This window comes from Armigeres subalbatus, chromosome 1 (genome assembly GCF_024139115.2).
Source record: "Armigeres subalbatus isolate Guangzhou_Male chromosome 1, GZ_Asu_2, whole genome shotgun sequence".
NCBI classification, from domain to species: domain Eukaryota; kingdom Metazoa; phylum Arthropoda; class Insecta; order Diptera; family Culicidae; genus Armigeres; species Armigeres subalbatus.
In genome coordinates, this window is record NC_085139.1 from 257,686,830 (window position 1) to 257,705,741 (window position 18,912).

Genomic DNA, 18,912 nt, shown 5'->3' on the forward strand with positions numbered 1-18,912 from the left:
AACAAACCAAGCCTTATAAATGTAAATTTGCTTCTGATAATCATTCTCCAACGATAAATATTGCAATTTTCATTCGATCTTTGTTCAGATGGGAACAGTAGGTTAGTTACCACCAGCAATAACTTCGCATCAAACGATAATAAACGCAAAATTATCATCGAATATAAACCTTACTAATACCAACTAAATGTCAACAGTACCGTTAAATATTGCTTGGCGTTATGGCTCCGCGGTAGGAAGAAAAAATAGTTCAAAACGTAACACTAACGATGTATGCTTTAAACTAAGACAGGATTCTTTAACGATTCTTACTCGCTGGCAAGTTTTTAATAATCGATAATTCAAAACTAACATCGCGTGTGAGTGTTCAACAGCCTCGATATAAAAAAAACATTTTTTCCCTCTCAGCTCTGTTATAAAACAAATGTTTAAAAATGCAAGTAAATACGAGGAGTTTGTATTCTATTATGGTTTTATTGTATTATGGTTTTAAAGCAAACTTGTAGAGTAAATAGTTGTCTCCAAGAGCGTTATAAACCATAATTGTTACTTGGAATGCAGGAAAAAATAAAGATCAAACGACCAACCAAAAAATATGTTAATTTTAACTTATTGCGATATGTTTCCATGAGAAATAATTTGAATTCATAAAAATGCTTTTCCTTAAATGAATTGGTTTGCATCGCTTAATTGACTTATAATTGTTGGATACTTATGAGCAATTTTCCATACTGTCTGGTACAGATTTTAGTACAGATTTTTGAAGATTTTGGTACAGATGAAAAAGATTTTTGAGGCCATGGTACAGATAAAAATGTGGCAACACTGGCGGTACCTCCAAAGCCCTTGACAAAGAACGGAGAACGACACAAGCTTTTCCTAGCCGAAGAATTCCGAAGACGGCACATCCCGCAAAAAAGGCAAAACCAGCCCAACCCGATATGCTTCCTCTTTACCGATTTTCAGCGAAAAAAAAACCTATGTCGTTCCCTATTCTTTCAATCCTTGGCATTTTTGAGCCAGACGGTTATCCGAGGTAAATAATTTGAACACTTACCTTGCGTTACAAAAGGCGACGAATATGAACGCTAAAGTTGCTCTCAAACTTGAACGAATCATCAACGAAAACATTACAGCTCAGAGCAGTCCTTTCCGCCCTGGGTCGCTTCCAGAGTCAGCGGATTATTTTTGTACCGAAACACTTCTAGCAGCGTATATGCAGGGTTCCATTTAGGAAGTTCAGTTGAGAACCGGTTTGTTGTGCCTAAGACAAAGACTGTCTCCTCAATTACGGTTTTGGCAGGATCAAAAAGAGGATGATAGACCACGTAGAATACGAAATAATTATCTGCGCAGAGCGTATTCACTGACATCCGCACCTAGAGGAACCATAATAAATAATAAGAGCAATTAAATATTTAGACATAAACACTAGAAAAAGCTTAAATGTTACCTGCCGGCAAATATTGGTTTTGTGACGCTTGAAAATAGACCGCAGCTTCATTGTGACCTGAGATTTGCGACTCGGCATTTGGTTATTGTTAAAATTTTATGGCGAACATTAGGCTTTCAGCGATCGTGTACGTACACGCACGCTTCACTCACACTTTTACACGGTTTGTTTGCAACCACGAGCAGCTGTCACGGCAAAATCAAATGGGATTGTTTGCAACCACGAACCTGCGTTCATGTTGGTGAGAAATGTCGGCGAGACCCTAATTAGGCTTTCAGCGATCGTGTACGTACACGCACGTTTCACTCACACTTTTACTCAGTTTGTTTGCAACCACGAGCAGCTGTCACGGCAAAATCAAATGGGATTGTTTGCAACCACAACCGTGTTGGTGTTGGTGAGAAATGTCGGCGAGACCCTAATGGCAAAAACACTGCACCAAAACTAAAACTTGTAGGTATTTAAAGAGTTATTTATTAGAAAATTGTTGGTTTATTAGCAAATAGCACCATGGTTTGCACGACACAACCGGATTTTTTCAGACACCATTTTGTTATTTTTTGTTTCGCTTTGTCTTTTTGAATCGGTCATCATCTTCATTACCAAAATGAATCCATTTTATGTGTCAGACGTTATGGATTTTGACTATTGGATCTCACACATATTTTTGATTTGTTATGCTTATTACAATAATTATACATGCTGATTGAGCATATATGCACGATTTTGAAATGTATTACATACACATGCAATATAAAAGTCATACTTTCTGACTATTTTATTAGTGGCCACACATGTTTAAAATTATTGGATTATTTGCAGTGATTAAAAAACGACGCATCCTACAAAAAAATGTTGTATGGGTGACTATCGCAAAATCAGTCAAAGTTTCTAATAAAGATATCGGAAACAATTCAAATTGAGCCCTACACTGAAAAAATCAGTTTCAACAGTTTCAAAAATTAAAACTCGATTTGCGAAAAAACGCTTTTTTTGATTTGTATGAAATTGTGTCTCAAGATAGGTGATTATGTTCCCTACCAACCGTCCATACATCGCAAGCTTGACACTTTTAAGGGAAAAAAGTTTTTCTAACAAAACATTTTTCTTGTCGGAATTGATTTTTTTCTCAGTGTCAAGGAGTGCCAGTGGATTTAACATATACATACATATATTTAAATATTCCTGTACAGTCAAGCAGAGTACAATATTTAGGTCGTAACTAATCACAACGGATAAAAATACACTGAAAATAATTTCGACAAAAAAGTTTTTGTTAGAAATTTTTTTTTCCTTCAAAGTGCCCAGCTTGCGATTTATGGACGGTTGGTAGGGAACATAATTACCTATCTTCAGACACAATTTCATACAAATCAAAAAAGCGTTTTTCGCAAATCGAGTTTTAATTTTTGAAACTGTTGAAACTGATTTTTTTCAGTGTAGGGCTCAATTTGAATTGTTTCCGATATCTTTATTAGAAACTTTGACTGATTTTGCGATAGTCACCCATATAACATTTTTTGTAGGATGCGTCGTTTTTGATTGTATCCATTTGAAAAAATCAATAAAAAAATTTGGCCTTTTCAAAAGATAGTCTGGATCAAATTTGGAAAAAACTTAATTAGAGCCATTCACAAATACGGCCCATACAAATTTCAGAACCCTCCCATACAAAATACGTTACGAGAGGGTGGGTGGGGGCTTTCAGCCCCCAGGTCCATTTTAGCGTTATGTAATTTGTGAATGAACCCTTAATTTAACTATTGATTTATCCAATTTATCAATTAAAAACGACGTCAGTCCAATCAAACGACAACAAAATCAATCAATAACGGTGCTCACCAGGGCTGCCATATATACAGATTTATCTGTATTATACAGATTTTTTAACGTCAATACAGACTTGATACAGATTAAAGATTTTATACAGATTTTTCAAAACAATACAGATTTGTACAGATTTTTGTTATTTTAAATGTTATCGTCCCAATAAAATCACATACGGTTTCCTGGAAAACTATTACTCCTGTATTCGATGGTTCACCACATGTATTTGACAGACGACGAATTCCCACGATTGCTTTGATTAATATTTTGGTGGCTCTTGTAACCGTTCGGTTCCAATGAACAGCTTGTTGGCTCCACCACAAGTCCCCATCCAATTTCCTTCTGATGACGACCCTGAAAACCGACAAAAACAATAAGACATGTCTCACTCCTTGTGCATGGAAATGACAACGAGTGAGAATTCCATTTCCACGTCACACCAAATTGACAGATAACAAAAGCGAGCAGTTTGAGTTAAGGCAAAAGAGACCCAGCCCTGTTACTGTTAAACTCACTCATAGAGGGTGCGACGATACAACACGGTGGGCATGCAAAGCATAAATTTAAATGTACTATGCAACAAAAATTATGATAATTCATTTTGTATATAAAAGAAGGAGTCTCGGCAGAATCGTTCTCTTTTCTGTGTGATCCTCGAACGAAATTGTAGTGCGCGCGTGTGTAGAGTTCATTTATTAGAGGTTAGAAAGTGGTTAAAAAAAAACCTCGCGGCAAATTTCTTAATATCGAAGTGTTGTTTCTATTCTAAACTTTCAGGAATCATTTCAAATCTGCTATAAGTACTTAGTAAAAGAAAGTAGTTAGTAGAATTAACAAGATATGTTTGTGAGTTCAAAGTGTTAATGTGGTTAGTATTGTTAGACCCTTAAGTGTTAACCTAAAACTAATGTGAACCTAAATTATAGTATCCTATGCTAAAATAATTACCACACAAACGAAGAACAAAAACATCCAATTAGCCAGAAATCTAAAGAAAAAGGTAATAGTGACATGATAGCTACAGTGACGTCGCAGGGTATTTATTGGTGGTGTTCAGGCCCGAACAAAGGGCCTTTTTCTTCTTGTTTTTCTCCGAGTATTTCACAGCACTGATGTCCGGCAAGATCGCCGATATGGGGCTAGGAGGAGTGGGTTCACGGGTATCGAGTGAACGAAATGACGGGCGGCCATCTTGCAAAATTCCTGATCGGAGCCGATACTCGTTCCGCCACCATCTCAACTGTAGCGGACAGTTCCACGGCCGCTGGTATCCGTCTTCCGTCAAACCAACAGCATGCACGAGCAACGAATCCCAATATTCGTCGTGTCACCTACTCCGATACTCCGTCGTCTTCTCCGGTCTGCAATCCGGCAGCCAAATCCAGTCTGCCATCCGACATCCACTCGGTGTTGCAATCCAGCAGCCAATCTTCGCTAGTAATCCTGTGAACAACGCTAGATGGTGATCCCACCGTCCACAAATCAGTACCCGAAACCAAAACGATTCCTGAAGCTACAACCACCAAGATCCGGATCTATCCCGTCGAACCAGCATGAGTATGTACCCCTGTGTGACGTCACTAATAAATAGTTAAATTGTAACAGCTTCAGGTGTAGCCTATTTTTAGAAAGACCAACCCTGAGTCATATGGTTATTTGCCGAATTTTCGTGTTTCGTCATACCGGGTTCATAACGGAACCGTCAAGCCTCGTCCTTCGGGGATCCTTGTTTTAAAACCGATTCTATGACTTCCAGTAATGCTATGCTTGCCTTCCCTAAGTACGGAGAACCTCCATCAGTCGAGTTCAATTTTAAGTCTACTCCTGCTCGAGAGAGTTTATGTTGGTTTGAGTGTGCATGTGGTACGAATGTCCATCAACGACCCTTAGATTCCCGTACCGGTGAGTCAGCTAGTTTCACTCTCCGTTGTGGTTCATATAAAGTCTACTGCGATGCTTTCATAACTATTAGATGTTGCCTTCCCATAATTGGTCGGGGTTCTACCAAACCACACCAAGTAGCTTTTTGGCTGCCTTGTGATATTTATTTTGTTCGAACAAGGAAAATGGAAGCCATTTCGTATCATTTGTTGCAGGGTATCCTAAGTTACGGGGTTGATGGATATCCGATCAAATAAATCTGCTAAACGAAAGCTTGGATAGAAAAACAAGTATTTTTTGTTGGCGCTTGGTGCGAGCCTCGGCCAATACAAACCCAGTACCATTTCCCTGCCACACATAAAAACCATAAATTGAGGTGTGACTGCTTCATGCGTACAGTATCCCCCCGCTTATCCGGATCTCACTAATCCGACAACTCGTTAGTCCGGATCTCGCTAGTTCGGAATTTTCCGGATTAAAAAGTATCAACACCCATTTAAACACATTATGCTGTCAGTTTTCAAATTTATGCTGTGATTTTGTTTTGGTTCATTTGTATGGATTTGACAGTCGGATTAACGAGAGAAACCCCGATAGTCCGGCCATACATTTGTCGGATCAGCGGGAGGATACTGTACTTGGAAAACTAAGTTGAGTTTCAGATAGAGTTATGTATTTCTAATTAAATTGATTGAGTCTTAAAAAACGAACTCCAAATATATCTCAAAGAAGTTTCGAATATAAGAGTTTTTAAGACAGTTAAATGTTTCTTAAGGAAAATTCCGTCACCATACCAGCTCATGTATATCGAATTGACTGCTTAGTATCCATCAGTATTATTTTTGATAAATAATCATAGAATTATTAAACAAATTAAGATAACTCACAGGCACACTGGAAAATGTTATTGTCATTGTAGTATGTATTTCTTTCATTATTTTACGCAATTGGTAAACAAAGAAGTAAATAGAAAGGTTTAAAACATATTTATGGACTGCATAAGAAATGTATTCCTACCTGTTTTATAAGCATCAGTTGATTGGGCATGCAAAAATGGCAAAATATGGTTACGTAATCGGGTTTAGTAATCGGTATTTGGACATTGACAAAATCTTTGTTTCCGAATTATAACATTTAACATTTAATGTCGGTGGAATATTGAAGAAGCTGAAAAAAATATCCGAAAAACATCACTTGTAGAATGATGATAAATTTTTTGTTGAGGTCGTATAATAATTGAGATGTAGAATTTAAAAGACGACATGAATTTCAGAAAAGATTGAGCTATTAAAATGAATTATAACAACCGAGAGAATTTAAGTGATGTGATGCTTCTACATAATTGCAAGGGATCCCCCTTAAAATATTCTAACGGATTTCTGTGATTTCTAATTTTATTTATCTGGTTTAAAAAATACTTAATGATAATGTTATCTAAGTATATCACATTACAATCATCAGAATCGATATTTTGCATAATTTATAAAAATAAAACTATTTTCCCCAAATACAGACAATACAGATTTTTACGATTCCCAATACAGATTTACGAAAAATCATCTGACAGCCCTGGTGCTCACCTGCACTTTTGACAGCTGATCGACCTGATGCTCTTTATGGCTCTCAGCTTGTGGTTGTCAATCTGGGTGTCACGCTTACCGAAGGTACTCACGTGTCAGCTTCTACATGTCACGATGCGCTTGCAGTGATTGTCAGTAAAGAACATCGTTTAAAAGCGTGGTGGTTTTTGTTTTCATATCTGATCATCTGGTGATGGTCACGACATTTTGCAAGACTGTTAGCAATTATGCAGTACACAGAAACCCAAAACTACTCAAAAGTTGGTTGTTTTAGCTCAAATCCGTACGTTGGACCAACAACCCAATTTTGAGTAAAATGAGTTTCCTAACACTTAGTACACACTTAGAAAGAGCTCAAGAGTTCGGTAAATTATTTTACTGAACTGATCGGTTATTGGGAAAACCACAGATAAATCGGTAATTTCCCTGTTGTTTACATTGAATATTACCGAACTTCGGTGATTGCGATGAAACGTCACCATTTTTACAGAAAAAACTGAAATTTCGGTAAAAGCCTACCTCGAGTCAGACGTCAAACCTACGCGGCATCAGTTTTTTTTGTTTCGTGTCACACTGCAGTGGCAAATTTGTTTCTAAGAGCTCTCCAAAATAAGGACGCTGTTAAAATTAACAAAGGTGAGTATATTAAAAAACAATAGAATATTTTTCATACTAACAGTAATAATTTTTAGTTCTGAAACAAATGTGCAACGTCATCGGGAAGTTTCCTAACGTCGGAAGCACGCCACAGCCAAACCAGACTCAGTGAACTGCGAAAAAACGTGGCACTAATGCTGGAGAAAATCCGCAGTTGTAGACCTCAAACCAGGATCAGGAGACGCCGATTTGCGATATTATACTCGAGATTATACTTATTATTTTTCGTTTTTCGTGGAAAACCTAATAAAGTTTCGTGTACCATTTCAACATAATTTGTTTTTTTATTATTTAAAAGAATGAAAGCATTCCAATAAGAATCAGCTGGATATTCCTATATACCGAATATTTCGGCGAATTCAAAATATTACCGATCTGTTCGGTAAAATTGACATTTCGCGGAGAGTACTCAGATTACCGAACGGTCGGTAGTTTATTCGTTCACCGAACTCATTACCGAGCGTTCAGCTGTTGAGAATTCGGTAAATGAATTACCGAAGTCGGTGATTTATTCTAAGTGTGTAGTTTAACTTAATCCACTTAAAACATATTAACCAAAGCTGAGTTTAGTTTACCCAAAGTTGACTTTACTCATCTAAAAATTGAGAATATTGAGTGTTTTTATTGACATAACGTGTTATATGTGTGGACAATTGACTTACTCTGTTTTACCGTGTACTCCTAAGAATAAATAAAACTTATTACTATTGAATCGTTCGTCAGAATATAACGTGTTTCAATCTTTCTCGACAATGTCCGATCGTTAGGTTATGTGCCCAGCATAAATTCGATTTTGATAAACGTAAAGTTGTTCGGGAAAGTAATTAGCGTACGGTTTTTCAGTTTTCCGCGCGATGGATGACGACGTGAAGTTTTTGCGAATAAAGCCATTCGACGGTACGGGTTTTAATAATTGGTGTTTTCGCATGAAGGCGTACCTACAGCAGCTAGAGGTTCTCTATTGTGTTGAGAAGGCTGGCGAAGAAGAAGATTTCTGGAATACTTCCGAAGGTACGACGAATGAGGTTAAGGCAGCGGATAAAATCAAACGGGATGCTCGTATGCGTCAAGACAGCAAGTGTCGTTCCATCTTGATTCAAGGAATTGCTGACAGTCACCTCGAATATGTCAAGGACAAAGTTAGTCCAAAACAAATTTGGGAAGGACTGCATAACGTGTTTGAGCGAAAGAGTATAACGAATCGATTTCTGTTGAAACGCCAACTACTTTCCATGAGATTCGATGAGAGTGATCGCTTGCAGGATCATTTCCTGAGATTTGACCAGCTTGTCCGGGAAATTAAAGGTGCTGGTGCAAGAATGGAGGAGGAGGATATCATATGTCATATGATGCTCACAATGCCATCGTCGTATGATGCGGTCACGACAGCCATGGAGGCGGTGTCGGACAATTTGACGATGGATCTTGTACGGAAGAAGTATCTGGATGTAGAAGCAAAGCGAAGGGGTCAAAAGATGGAAACAGAAGCAGAAGATATGGCGTTCGCAGGGAAAACTAAGTTGAAGTTTAAGTGTTTTTCATGCGGTGAGGTGGGGCACAGAAAAGCTCAGTGTCCGAAGAATAGTTTTAATGGATCGTATGGTAAACATACGGGAAAGAAGCAGATGCAGAAGGCAAATGCGGTGTCAAAATCGGTGGCGTTTGTTGCGGCGGATTTGTCCGTTGCTGCTTCGAGTATGGCGGTTGGTGCAAAGTGGTTCCTGGATAGCGGAGCATCGGATCATATGTGCAACGAGAAAAGTTTATTTGAATGTCTGGAAAAGCTCGATAAACCAGTGACAGTGCAAACCGCAAAACTGGCGTGAATCTTTTTGCTCACAAGAAAGGTCGAGTTACTGCATTATCCGTAGTGGAAGGTAAAGTGATCAATATAAACATGGACGATGTGCTTTACATTCCCGAATTGTCGTTCAATTTGTTGTCATTGCGTCGACTTGAGTCCACGGGTAAGAGAGTTATCTTCTTTGAGGGCTGCATCACGGTCGAAAGTGAAGGAGAAGTCGTTGCAACGGGAAGGCAGCACGGACAGCTTTACAGTATGGATTTCGAGTGCAAACGTAATTATGACTCTAATGCAATGGTTGGCTAAGTCAGTCAAAATTGGAACTGTGGCACCACCGGTTTGGGCATTTAGGAGAAGATAATCTAAGAAAGCTACTGAAAAGCAACATGGTGGAAGGGATGAATGTTGACAGTGTTAATCAGTGTAATTTGAAAATCCTTTGTGAGTCATGTGTAATTGGCAAACAGACCCGCGGACCGTACCAGTGTCGCACAGAAAAACGTACTAGTCGACCATTAGAAATCATCCACAGTGATGTGTGGGCCTATCACACCGAGATCATGGGATGGTTTTCGATATTTTATATCCTTCACGGATGACTTTACACATATGGCGGTTGTGTACTTAATGCGGTCGAAAGCCGAGGTACTTGAGCGGCTGAAGGAGTACGAAGCGATGGCTAGTGCGCATTTTGGTACGAAAATCTCTCGATTCAGGTGTGACAATGGGGGAGAATATACTGGTCGTGCAGTGAGAGCTTTTTGCAAGAACAAGGGAATACGTTTGGAGACCACCGCTGCTTACACACCTGAACAAAACGGTGTGAGTGAAAGGCTCAATCGAACAGTGGTTGAAAAAGTGCGTGCGATGTTACTAGCAAGCGGTGTGGGGAAGCAATTCTGGGGAGAAGCGCTGTACACAGCGGTGTATGTACTAAATCGCAGTCCGAGTGTAGCAGTGTCTGGAAACATGACGCCTTACGAGGCATGGTATGGTAAAAGCCGGACGTTTCCAACCTGCGTGTTTTCGGTAGCGAGTGTTTCGCCCACATACCGAAACAGTTACGGAAGAAACTTGACTCAAAGAGCGAAAAAGTCGTGTTCGTTGGATATGCACCTGGAGGATACAGAGTTTGGAATGGAAGAAGAGTGTTTGTTTCTCGGGACATTGTTTTTAACGAAGTGTTAGTTCCAAACTGTGTGTGTGAGTCCAAGACTGATCAATCGACTGCCCCGAAAATGTGTTATTATTGAGCAAAAGATAAGCCAGAAACTGTTAGTGACAATTGCGGACAAGAGTGTGATTCAGAAGACTATTTTTCCGAGTGTGAAAGTGTAACTGAAAGTGAAGAAGCTGATGATGCAGTCGAAGGCGAAGGCGAATCATCGAGTGCACCTTGCGACACTGTGTCAGCACGAAGAAGTGGAAGAGTAGTAAACCCTCCTGCTTGGCAGAAAGACTATGACATGGATGTGTCGGTATTCGCACTATGTGCCGAAGAATTTGTCGATAACATTCCGGCGGATATCAGTGTGCTGAAGAAGAGAAGTGATTGGCCTTCTTGGGAGGAAGCCATTAAAGAAGAACTTAGATCGCTTGAGAAGAACAAAACATGGACATTAGTTGATCGTCCTGCTGGGAAGAATGTTATTGACAATAAATGGGTGTTCAAAATGAAGAAAAACAGTGAAGGTATCGTTGAAAGATACAAAGCAAGGCTGGTTGCTCGCGGTTTCACGCAGAGACCGGGTTTCGATTTCACCGAAACGTACTCGCCGGTTGCAAAAATGTCAACGCTGAGGATCTTGTTAGCATTGGCGAATCACAAAGACTGGAGTATCCATCAAATGGATGTCAAGTGTGCGTTTCTCAACGGTGGCTTGCAAGAGGAGATATTCATGCGACAACCAGCAGGCTTTGAGAAGGGAAGGATCTGGTTTGCAAGTTAAATAAAGCCATTTACGGCCTGAAGCAGACGTCCAGGAACTGGAATCAGCGGTTCCACGAATTTATTGTCAATCTTGGATACAAGCGTAGTGAACATGATTTTTGCCTCTACTATCGATCATCGAAAGGAGTCGTGACGTATGTAGTTATTTACGTTGACGACATTATGCTAATGAGCAATTCGGATGAGGCTATCGAGAAAATCAAGAAACAGTTGTCAGCTGAGTTCGAGATGAAGGACCTGAACGAAATAAAGAGTTTCCTTGGATTGAACGTTTGTCGGGATCGGAACAAGCGAATCATGACGATCGACCAACGAGCTTATGTTTCAAGCGTTCTGGAGCGATTTGGGATGGAAAACTGCAAGGCGTCGGCCATTCCCATGGATCCAAATCTTCGACTTGAAAAGGAGAAAATCCGGAGTTATTCACGGACAAGCCGTACCGTGAGCTGGTTGGCTGTTTGATGTACCTGATGGTCACCTCACGACCGGACATCTGTGCGGCGGTCAACTATTTTGCTGGGTTTCAATGCGGAGCAAGTGAAAAACACTGGGTACATCTCAAGCGAATCCTTAGATACTTGAGGGGTACTAGTGACGTCAAGCTAATGTATGGGTGTGACAAGGCAGCAGAAGTGTTGGAAGCGTTTACAGATGCTGACTGGGGAAACGATCCCAACGATCGGCGATCCGTTTCTGGCTTCGTCATTAAATTACATGGTTCCACGGTTACATGGGCAACGCGAAAGCAGTCGTCGGTGGCACTATCAAGTACGGAAGCTGAATTGATGGCGTTATGTCAGGGAAGCTGTGAGCTGATGTGGATCATCAATCTATTGGCGTCTATTGGTGTGACAGTTCCGAAGCCTGTTACGATCTTGGCTCCTTCGCATAGGTTGTCGAAACACGCTCTCTTACTGCTCTTGATGGCCTTGTTAAAAGCCAGTTTTGCAGCTCGAAACACTTTACGGCGGTCCGCTCTTTCATCCTCGGTGCAGGCACGTTGCATCCTTCGTATAGCCTTGAGGAAAGTTGATCGAAGGGCCGCAATCTCGGGACTCCACCAGTATACCGGGCGTCTGCCATTTCGCGGCAGAGCTTTCCTCGGCATACCGGGCGTCTGCCATTTCTGGGCAAGGATTTCCTCGGCATGGTGGACCTCGGATGTTGCACGCCATAGTTGACCTTGAAGCGAATTGCTAGATGATCACTTAGGGTGTAACCTTCGTTCACCCTCCAGTCCAAGTCTGGTGCCAGACCAGGACTGACAAACGTTACGTCAATCCATGACTCGACCGCGTTCTTTCTGAACGTGCCAGCGGAACCATCATTGACTTGCACTGCGTCGAGCTTCGCTAGCGTCTCTATTAACGCTTGACCCTTTCGATTGGTGCAACGGCTGCCCCACTCCACTGCCCGAGCGTTAAAATCTCCTGCTATGACGACTGGCTTACGACCCACTACGTCAGACGATAGCCTATCGATCATCTGGTTGAACTGTTCTAATGGCCACCTTGGTGGGGCATAGCAGCTACAATAGAACACACCATTGATCTTGGCTATCGCGACACCCTCAGCAGAGGAGTGTACCACCTCTTGGATCGGGTACCGTCCCGTCGTGCAAATAGCCGCCATCCTAGACCCGTCAGCCAGCCAATTGCCGTTATCGTTGTACGGGTCGGACAGGATGGCGACATCGGTCCTCGACTCCGAAACCGACTGGTGGCTGCACCCAACCGGTGATTGTTAGATTTTCTAACAATTCTGTATAAGAATCTACCAAAACCTGTATAAGAACTGGGCATATGCGAAATTGTTAGATTCTTATACAAATATTGTATAAGAATCTAACAATATTGTAAGCTTTTCTTACATTTTTTGTATAAGAATCTAACAATTTCGCATATGCCCAATTCTTATACAGGTGTTGGTAGATTCTTATACAGGATTGTTAGAAAATCTAACAACCGCCGGTTGGGTGTGGAGTTTACTCACTGTGCATACTGACCAGCCGATCTTCAACTTCCCTCGCTCCATTACCTTTTTGGCTTCCGCAACCGGTAACCTAAGATAAGCTACCTGCGTGCCAAAGAGATCTCCTCTTAAGAATACAGAGGTCTTCTCGACCTCTGTACCACACTGGTCTCTGACGGCAGAGACGACGTCGTCCGCGTTCGTCCAGTTGCACTGAAGGGTTACTTCCGCCCTCAACGGCCTCACCTCGGCGTCGTCAACCAAGTAGTCAGTCCCACTAGCCTGCGCTCCGCCAGAACCAAGATCATTTCACCGGTCTTGGTGCGTGTGACATTTCGCACGTCCTGACCCTGCGCAGAAAGCTTTTCGGCCACCCGCATCGATTTAAGGACTTCAGTGTACTTTGCCTTATCAGTTTTCACCAACAATGCCTCGCCTCTGTCCTTGGTTTTCTTTGCGGGTCGAGCTGCGTTCGACATCCAGCTGCCAGGGATTTTCAATCCCTTGTGCCGATGGCGCAGAGTGGCTGGTACCCTCTTGCGGCCCGGCGACTTGCGCCTGGTCGGTGCCTTTCGTCTTTTTAGGCCGAGAAGTCACCTTCTCGGGTCGACGCCCTTCGGGCTCCTCTGCTCCGTCCAGACGACGTTTGGCCTTTATGGTCGCACGTCGTTTGGCTTTGCTCTGAGCGCCTTCGCCGGATTGCTACCTGAGCCGTTTCGGGTTAGGCGCAGTCTGCTCTTCCTTGGCCGTCAGGGTGAAATTAATCGCCTCTTGGGCCATGATCGCTCCTCCAAGGAAAAAGAAGGCATCGGTTTGAGCACCTTTGTCGGCCTTCTCTCTTACCACCTTCCTCCTGATAAGTGCATCCTGTTCTTGTCTTGCGACTCGAACAGCCCGGCGGAGCATCCGAAGGTTCTGTTTCAGTTTCGTACTGTTGTTCTGCCTTGCGTTCGCGAACTCGATGATATCATCGAGTTGCTCGGCGACCACCCACATCCCGGGTAGTGCCCCGCTGAGCATGCTGATAGGGCTATACCCCGTCACTGCTGAGGAGACTCCGGTGCTGCTAGTTGCAGCCTCCGTCACTCCGCTCTCCGCCTCCCGTCACCCCGCTTACCGCATCCTAAAAAGAATTATTTTGTTTTGCTTCACTCATTGTAAATGGGTACCCCTTGTGGCTGCCGTCGAATCCTACTGAAGTAGTGAAGTAGTAGTAGAAGTAGGGAGGTCACGCAAGGGTTGACACTGACAGTTCAGAGCCAGATCAGCGCAAGTCAGGAAAGGGCACTCAGCAGGCAAAGCTTGGTGCCAGGATTGGACAGCGTGCTACAAGGCCCGCCACGGTTTTAGGGGACGGAAGACAGCCTAGCCATTAGCCCACTCGCCGTTTCGAGTCAGTGTCACCCGGCTCTACTAAGAGAAAAGAATATTAGACTGCCGGCGCTCGCTTTAACAATATTACGTTATCCAAGACAACGTTAAAACACGGCCGTAATCACGAATGCCATAATCAGGATCTCCTGATGTGCCAATTGGCACTCCTTGGGCTGCTGTGCGCTGTGAGCTGTACACGGTCGCTTTGATAGGGCCTGCTTGCGGACGATGCTGGGTCATTAGGCCGAATGGTCATTAGGCCGAACGGTCATTAGGCCGAATGGCCATTATGTCGAATGAGAACTGGGGAGTGAGAAGTGAGTAGTGCACAATGAGGAAGAGGTAGAAGGAAAAAGGAGGAAGAAGAAAGAAGAAAGATGGAAGATGCGAGATGGGAGAAGGGAGAAGGAAGGAGGAAGAAGGAAGAAGGAAAAAAGAAGAAGGAAAAAAGGAAGAAGGAAAAAGGAAGAAGGAAGAAGGAAGAAGGAAGGAGGAAGGAAGAAGGAAGAAGGTTGAAGGGAGAAGGAAGAAGGACGAAGGAAGTAGGAAGAAGGAAGAAAGAAGAAGGAAGAAGGAAAAAAAGAAAAAAGGAAAGAAGGAAGAAGGAAAGAAGGAAGAAGGAAAAAAGGAAAGAAGAAAGAAGGAAGAAGGAAAGAAGGTAGAAGGAAGAGAGAAGGAAGAGGGAAGAGGGAAGGAAAGAAGGAAGAAGGAAGCAGGAAGAAGGAAGAAGAAAAGAAAGAAAAAAGGAAAGAAGGGAGAAGGAACAAGGAAGAAGGAAGACGGAAGAAGGAAGAAGGAAAGAAGAAAAAAAGGAAAGAAGGAAGAAGGAAAGAAGGATAAAAAGGAAAGAGGGTAGAATGAAGAAGGAAGAAGGAATAGGGAAGAAGGAAGAATGAGGAAGGAAGAAGAAACGAGGAAGAAGGAAAAAAGGAAAGAAGGAAGGTGCAAGATGGGAGAAGGAAGAAGGGGTAAGGTGCAGAAAGAACGTCTCATTTTTCACTTCTTGCTTCTTTTTACTAATTCGGCCTGATGGCCATTCGGCCTAATGACCGTTCGGCCTAATGGCCATTCGGCATAACGACCTTCGTCCAAATGGCCTTCGGCCTAAAGGCCTGACACCCTTGCGAACACATGCAGCTTTTTGTAGAGGTCTAACAGAGCCCGCTGCCAGATACTCTGGGTCATCCAGTCTGTCATTGAGTTCGAAAATGAGATCTACAGTGGCAAATTAATACAGAATACGTATCCAAAAATAAATTTTTAATCAATGTAATTGGATCAAATATTCATAAATTAATGTCACCGACCGCTACTGTAGGTCGCAAGTTCTAAAGTCAAAGACAGCTTGGAATATCCAGGATATCCGAAACCCATCTTACTGTGTCTGTTATTCCTCTGGAATATGTTATGCATGTGGTTGAATACATATTCAAACATTGAGTGACGAATAAAAGCTCGCATCGTGGATGTAGATCGCAAGTTCTGAGCTCAAGGACAGTTTGGATGACCTAGCAACCCCCAAAAAAAAATTAAACTGGTCTCGCTATTTCTCTATTATTAATCACGAAAACAAAATAGAATATATCAAATGTATTACACAGCAGCTTGGAAAAAAAATTGGGCCTGAAAGAGTTAAAACACAGACCAACACAAAACAATAATTTCTATTCATATCTCCAACAGGTTCAACCAATGCTTCGGGATTCTGGGAGTGCTGGACCGGTTCCACGGCACCGACACCCTGTTCCGGAACACCAAGGCCTACACCCGTCACATCATGATGCTGAGCTTCATCCCGGCACGGGAGGCCTTCCCCGAACCGGCCAAGAAGCCCTTCTAAGGGCTGAACCTCATCTACATCAATCGTTCTTTGTCTACTCGTGTGGTTGCACTCGCCGCACATCAACCGAGCAAAACTTATCCGCATGCTATCATGTTACACACTATTATTGTTAGAAATATGAAGGTGAAACCTATTATAGATTATTGGCTGGAACGGTGATGCAATGAAATCAACGATTTCTTCAGGAGAAACAGAGTGGTTCGAGCGAAGCTCGACGGTTGATTTACGAAATCGTAACCCACTAGACTCGGCTAGAGAATACCACTTTTAGCGACCATGAAACTAGGTAAGGATTACAAGAAAAGCGCTTTGGCAGCGCCTTAAAACTGTCTTTTGCACCGATCTTCTTCAAAACAACGCTTAATCAGTGCTTTAGTTTAGATTTTCTACTGGTAAGAAAGTCGAGAAATAAAAGAAAAAATAGCAAAACAGCAGTCGAATACGGTTCGAAAAGAACTTTTCTGTCAGTGTACGGGAATGTGGGAATGGAATTCACTTGAGCCGACCTTGAAGAATGACGACGAATACACGATTCCGACTGGCAGATCATAGCATTGCACATTTATTCACTCATTTACATACTTTTATACACCACAAGACTGTGATTAGAGAGAAAGCAAAAAAGCAAATACGCCTATTTCTTTCATGACTTTTAGACTTTAGAATGATGTAACATGTTTAGTGGGAAACCTTTCCAACAGGAAGCGCCGTAGAAGGCGGAACTATTTTTCATGAACCCATCAACATTTATTCATCGAAATGATACAACTATGAATCTACCACTTAAACTCAAAGTGTCCACACCAATACAGTAAATCTAAATATATATATTTTCAACGGATTTAGTATATGGGAAATACATGGAAATTCTTCTCAGTGTAATTCAGTGTTTCTTTTAACGCGATGATAAATCCTTCACTCGAACATCTTCACCAAATCAGCCAAACTATCAGCGTAATAGTTCGGAATGCATTCTACATCCCTCTCCTGGAGCATATCGTCAGTAGACGTCCCTCCAGATAAGACCAACAGCTTCTGGAACCCGCATCGACTGGCGAAGGCCATGTCCTGCTGCAGCATATCCCCAACAAAGAGAACCCGCCGGCGATCCTCTATCCCAAAAAGGTCGCACACTTTCCCAGCCAACTGGTCGCCCGGTTTACCCAGTACCGTTGCCTTCCGCCCGGTCGATTGCTCCAGCACTTCCAAGAAATGTCCCGGACCGATCAGATTGAAATCCTTCCTGGCGTGCAGCACTTTATCGGTCGCTCCAGCAATAAACAAACAGTCCGGATCGTTCTTCAGGTACAGCTCGGCACGCAGCAGCTTCGGGTAGTTGATGTTGAAGTCTACATCGATCACAACGGCTTTGACTGGAGCCCGATCGTGTACGGTGGCGATGATCTTCTTGAAGGACTCCTCCAGCGGTTGGTCGGGTCCTTCGATCAACTCGAAGCCGGCGTTGACGAGGACGTTCTTGAAGGATTGCGTGGCAAGACAGTAGATCAGGCCCTGGAAATCAAGCGACTTCAGGTGTTGTACTATGGCCAGGGCGGGGTGAATTATGTCCGATGGGGTCAGGGTCACGCCTAGAGTTCGAAATTGAGCCGCGTAATGGTCAAATGTACGGACACTGTTGTTGGTGATGTAGCGAATGGTTTTGCCATGGGTGCGAAGAGTCGCAAGAGCTTGCTCGATTCCCGGAATGGGTTCGAAGACGGTCCAAAGGACACCTGTGAATGAGATTCATGTTTTACATAATCATTTTTAGCTCATAGTTGAACACGAATGTTGTATTGAATGGAAATTTCTCGATTGAAGACAATCGCACGAAAAAAACCGAGCCTTGTCATGAATGGTTTCAAAATCAGCGTAAAGTTTCTCCCCCAAATAAATTGTTCGTTGCACAAACACAATGCTATCCTACTTACCATCGCAATCACAAATGACACAATCGAATGAGTCGCTGAATTTTCTCCGTTCAGTGGGCGTAAGATTTAGGACATGCTGCGTTTGGTTGGACGACATTGCCGCTGTTCCACTTTTTCAATCCAACCGAACCGAGATGCGCCGTTCGACTACAATTAATTGAACAAATGCGAAACCAATCAAACGCGGTCGAGGCAAATGATTGAGATTCTATATAGCTCACTGCTAACCTTGATATCTACGAATGAAAATCCAGAGAGACGGCAAATTCAGGATTATATTTCCTCTGCTATGCTAAGCAACACGTGACTGATTGAAATCTTGATGAAGTAAAGGGAGATCGAATTTCTTTTATCTGGAATGATCGTTGTTAGCTAAGCTACAAACATTCATAAATGACAATCAATTAATAATAGCTGTTTTGACATTTTGACATTTTTGATTTAGTTATTTCACAGTCCAATTATTGTATGGTAGTTACGTCACGTGTGTTCGTAAATTTTATCCGACAAATCTTAAACTAGTATTAAGCATTTTTATCCGAGAAGAAATTCATTTTTTTTTTGGTTAGAAAAATTATTGGTACCACGCTAACAACGCACGGATATTGTATGAGTAATATTGTGGTAGGGGCTGTTGTAG

The 18,912-nt window shown here is 42.2% G+C and overlaps 2 protein-coding genes across 2 annotated transcripts in view; one reads left to right on the forward strand and one right to left on the reverse strand.

Moving 5' to 3' along the window:
• The window catches only part of LOC134213116 (fatty acid hydroxylase domain-containing protein 2-like), a 34,605-nt gene extending 17,960 nt beyond the window's left edge, over positions 1-16,645 (forward strand). Inside the window, exon 5 of the mRNA XM_062691737.1 lies at positions 16,182-16,645. Within this exon, the coding sequence (XP_062547721.1) occupies positions 16,182-16,338 (157 nt within the window). The 3' untranslated portion in view covers positions 16,339-16,645. The remainder of the gene's footprint in view (positions 1-16,181) is intronic.
• Positions 16,646-17,018: 373 nt separating this feature from the next.
• LOC134213123 (uncharacterized) lies at positions 17,019-18,465 on the reverse strand. Its single transcript, XM_062691750.1, has 2 exons — positions 18,273-18,465; positions 17,019-18,074 (listed from the first exon to the last, which is right to left on the reverse strand). The coding sequence occupies exons 1-2, from the start codon at positions 18,367-18,369 to the stop codon at positions 17,257-17,259; spliced, it is 915 nt and encodes a 304-aa protein (XP_062547734.1). The 5' UTR covers positions 18,370-18,465; the 3' UTR covers positions 17,019-17,256.
• Between the last annotated feature and the right edge of the window lie 447 nt (positions 18,466-18,912).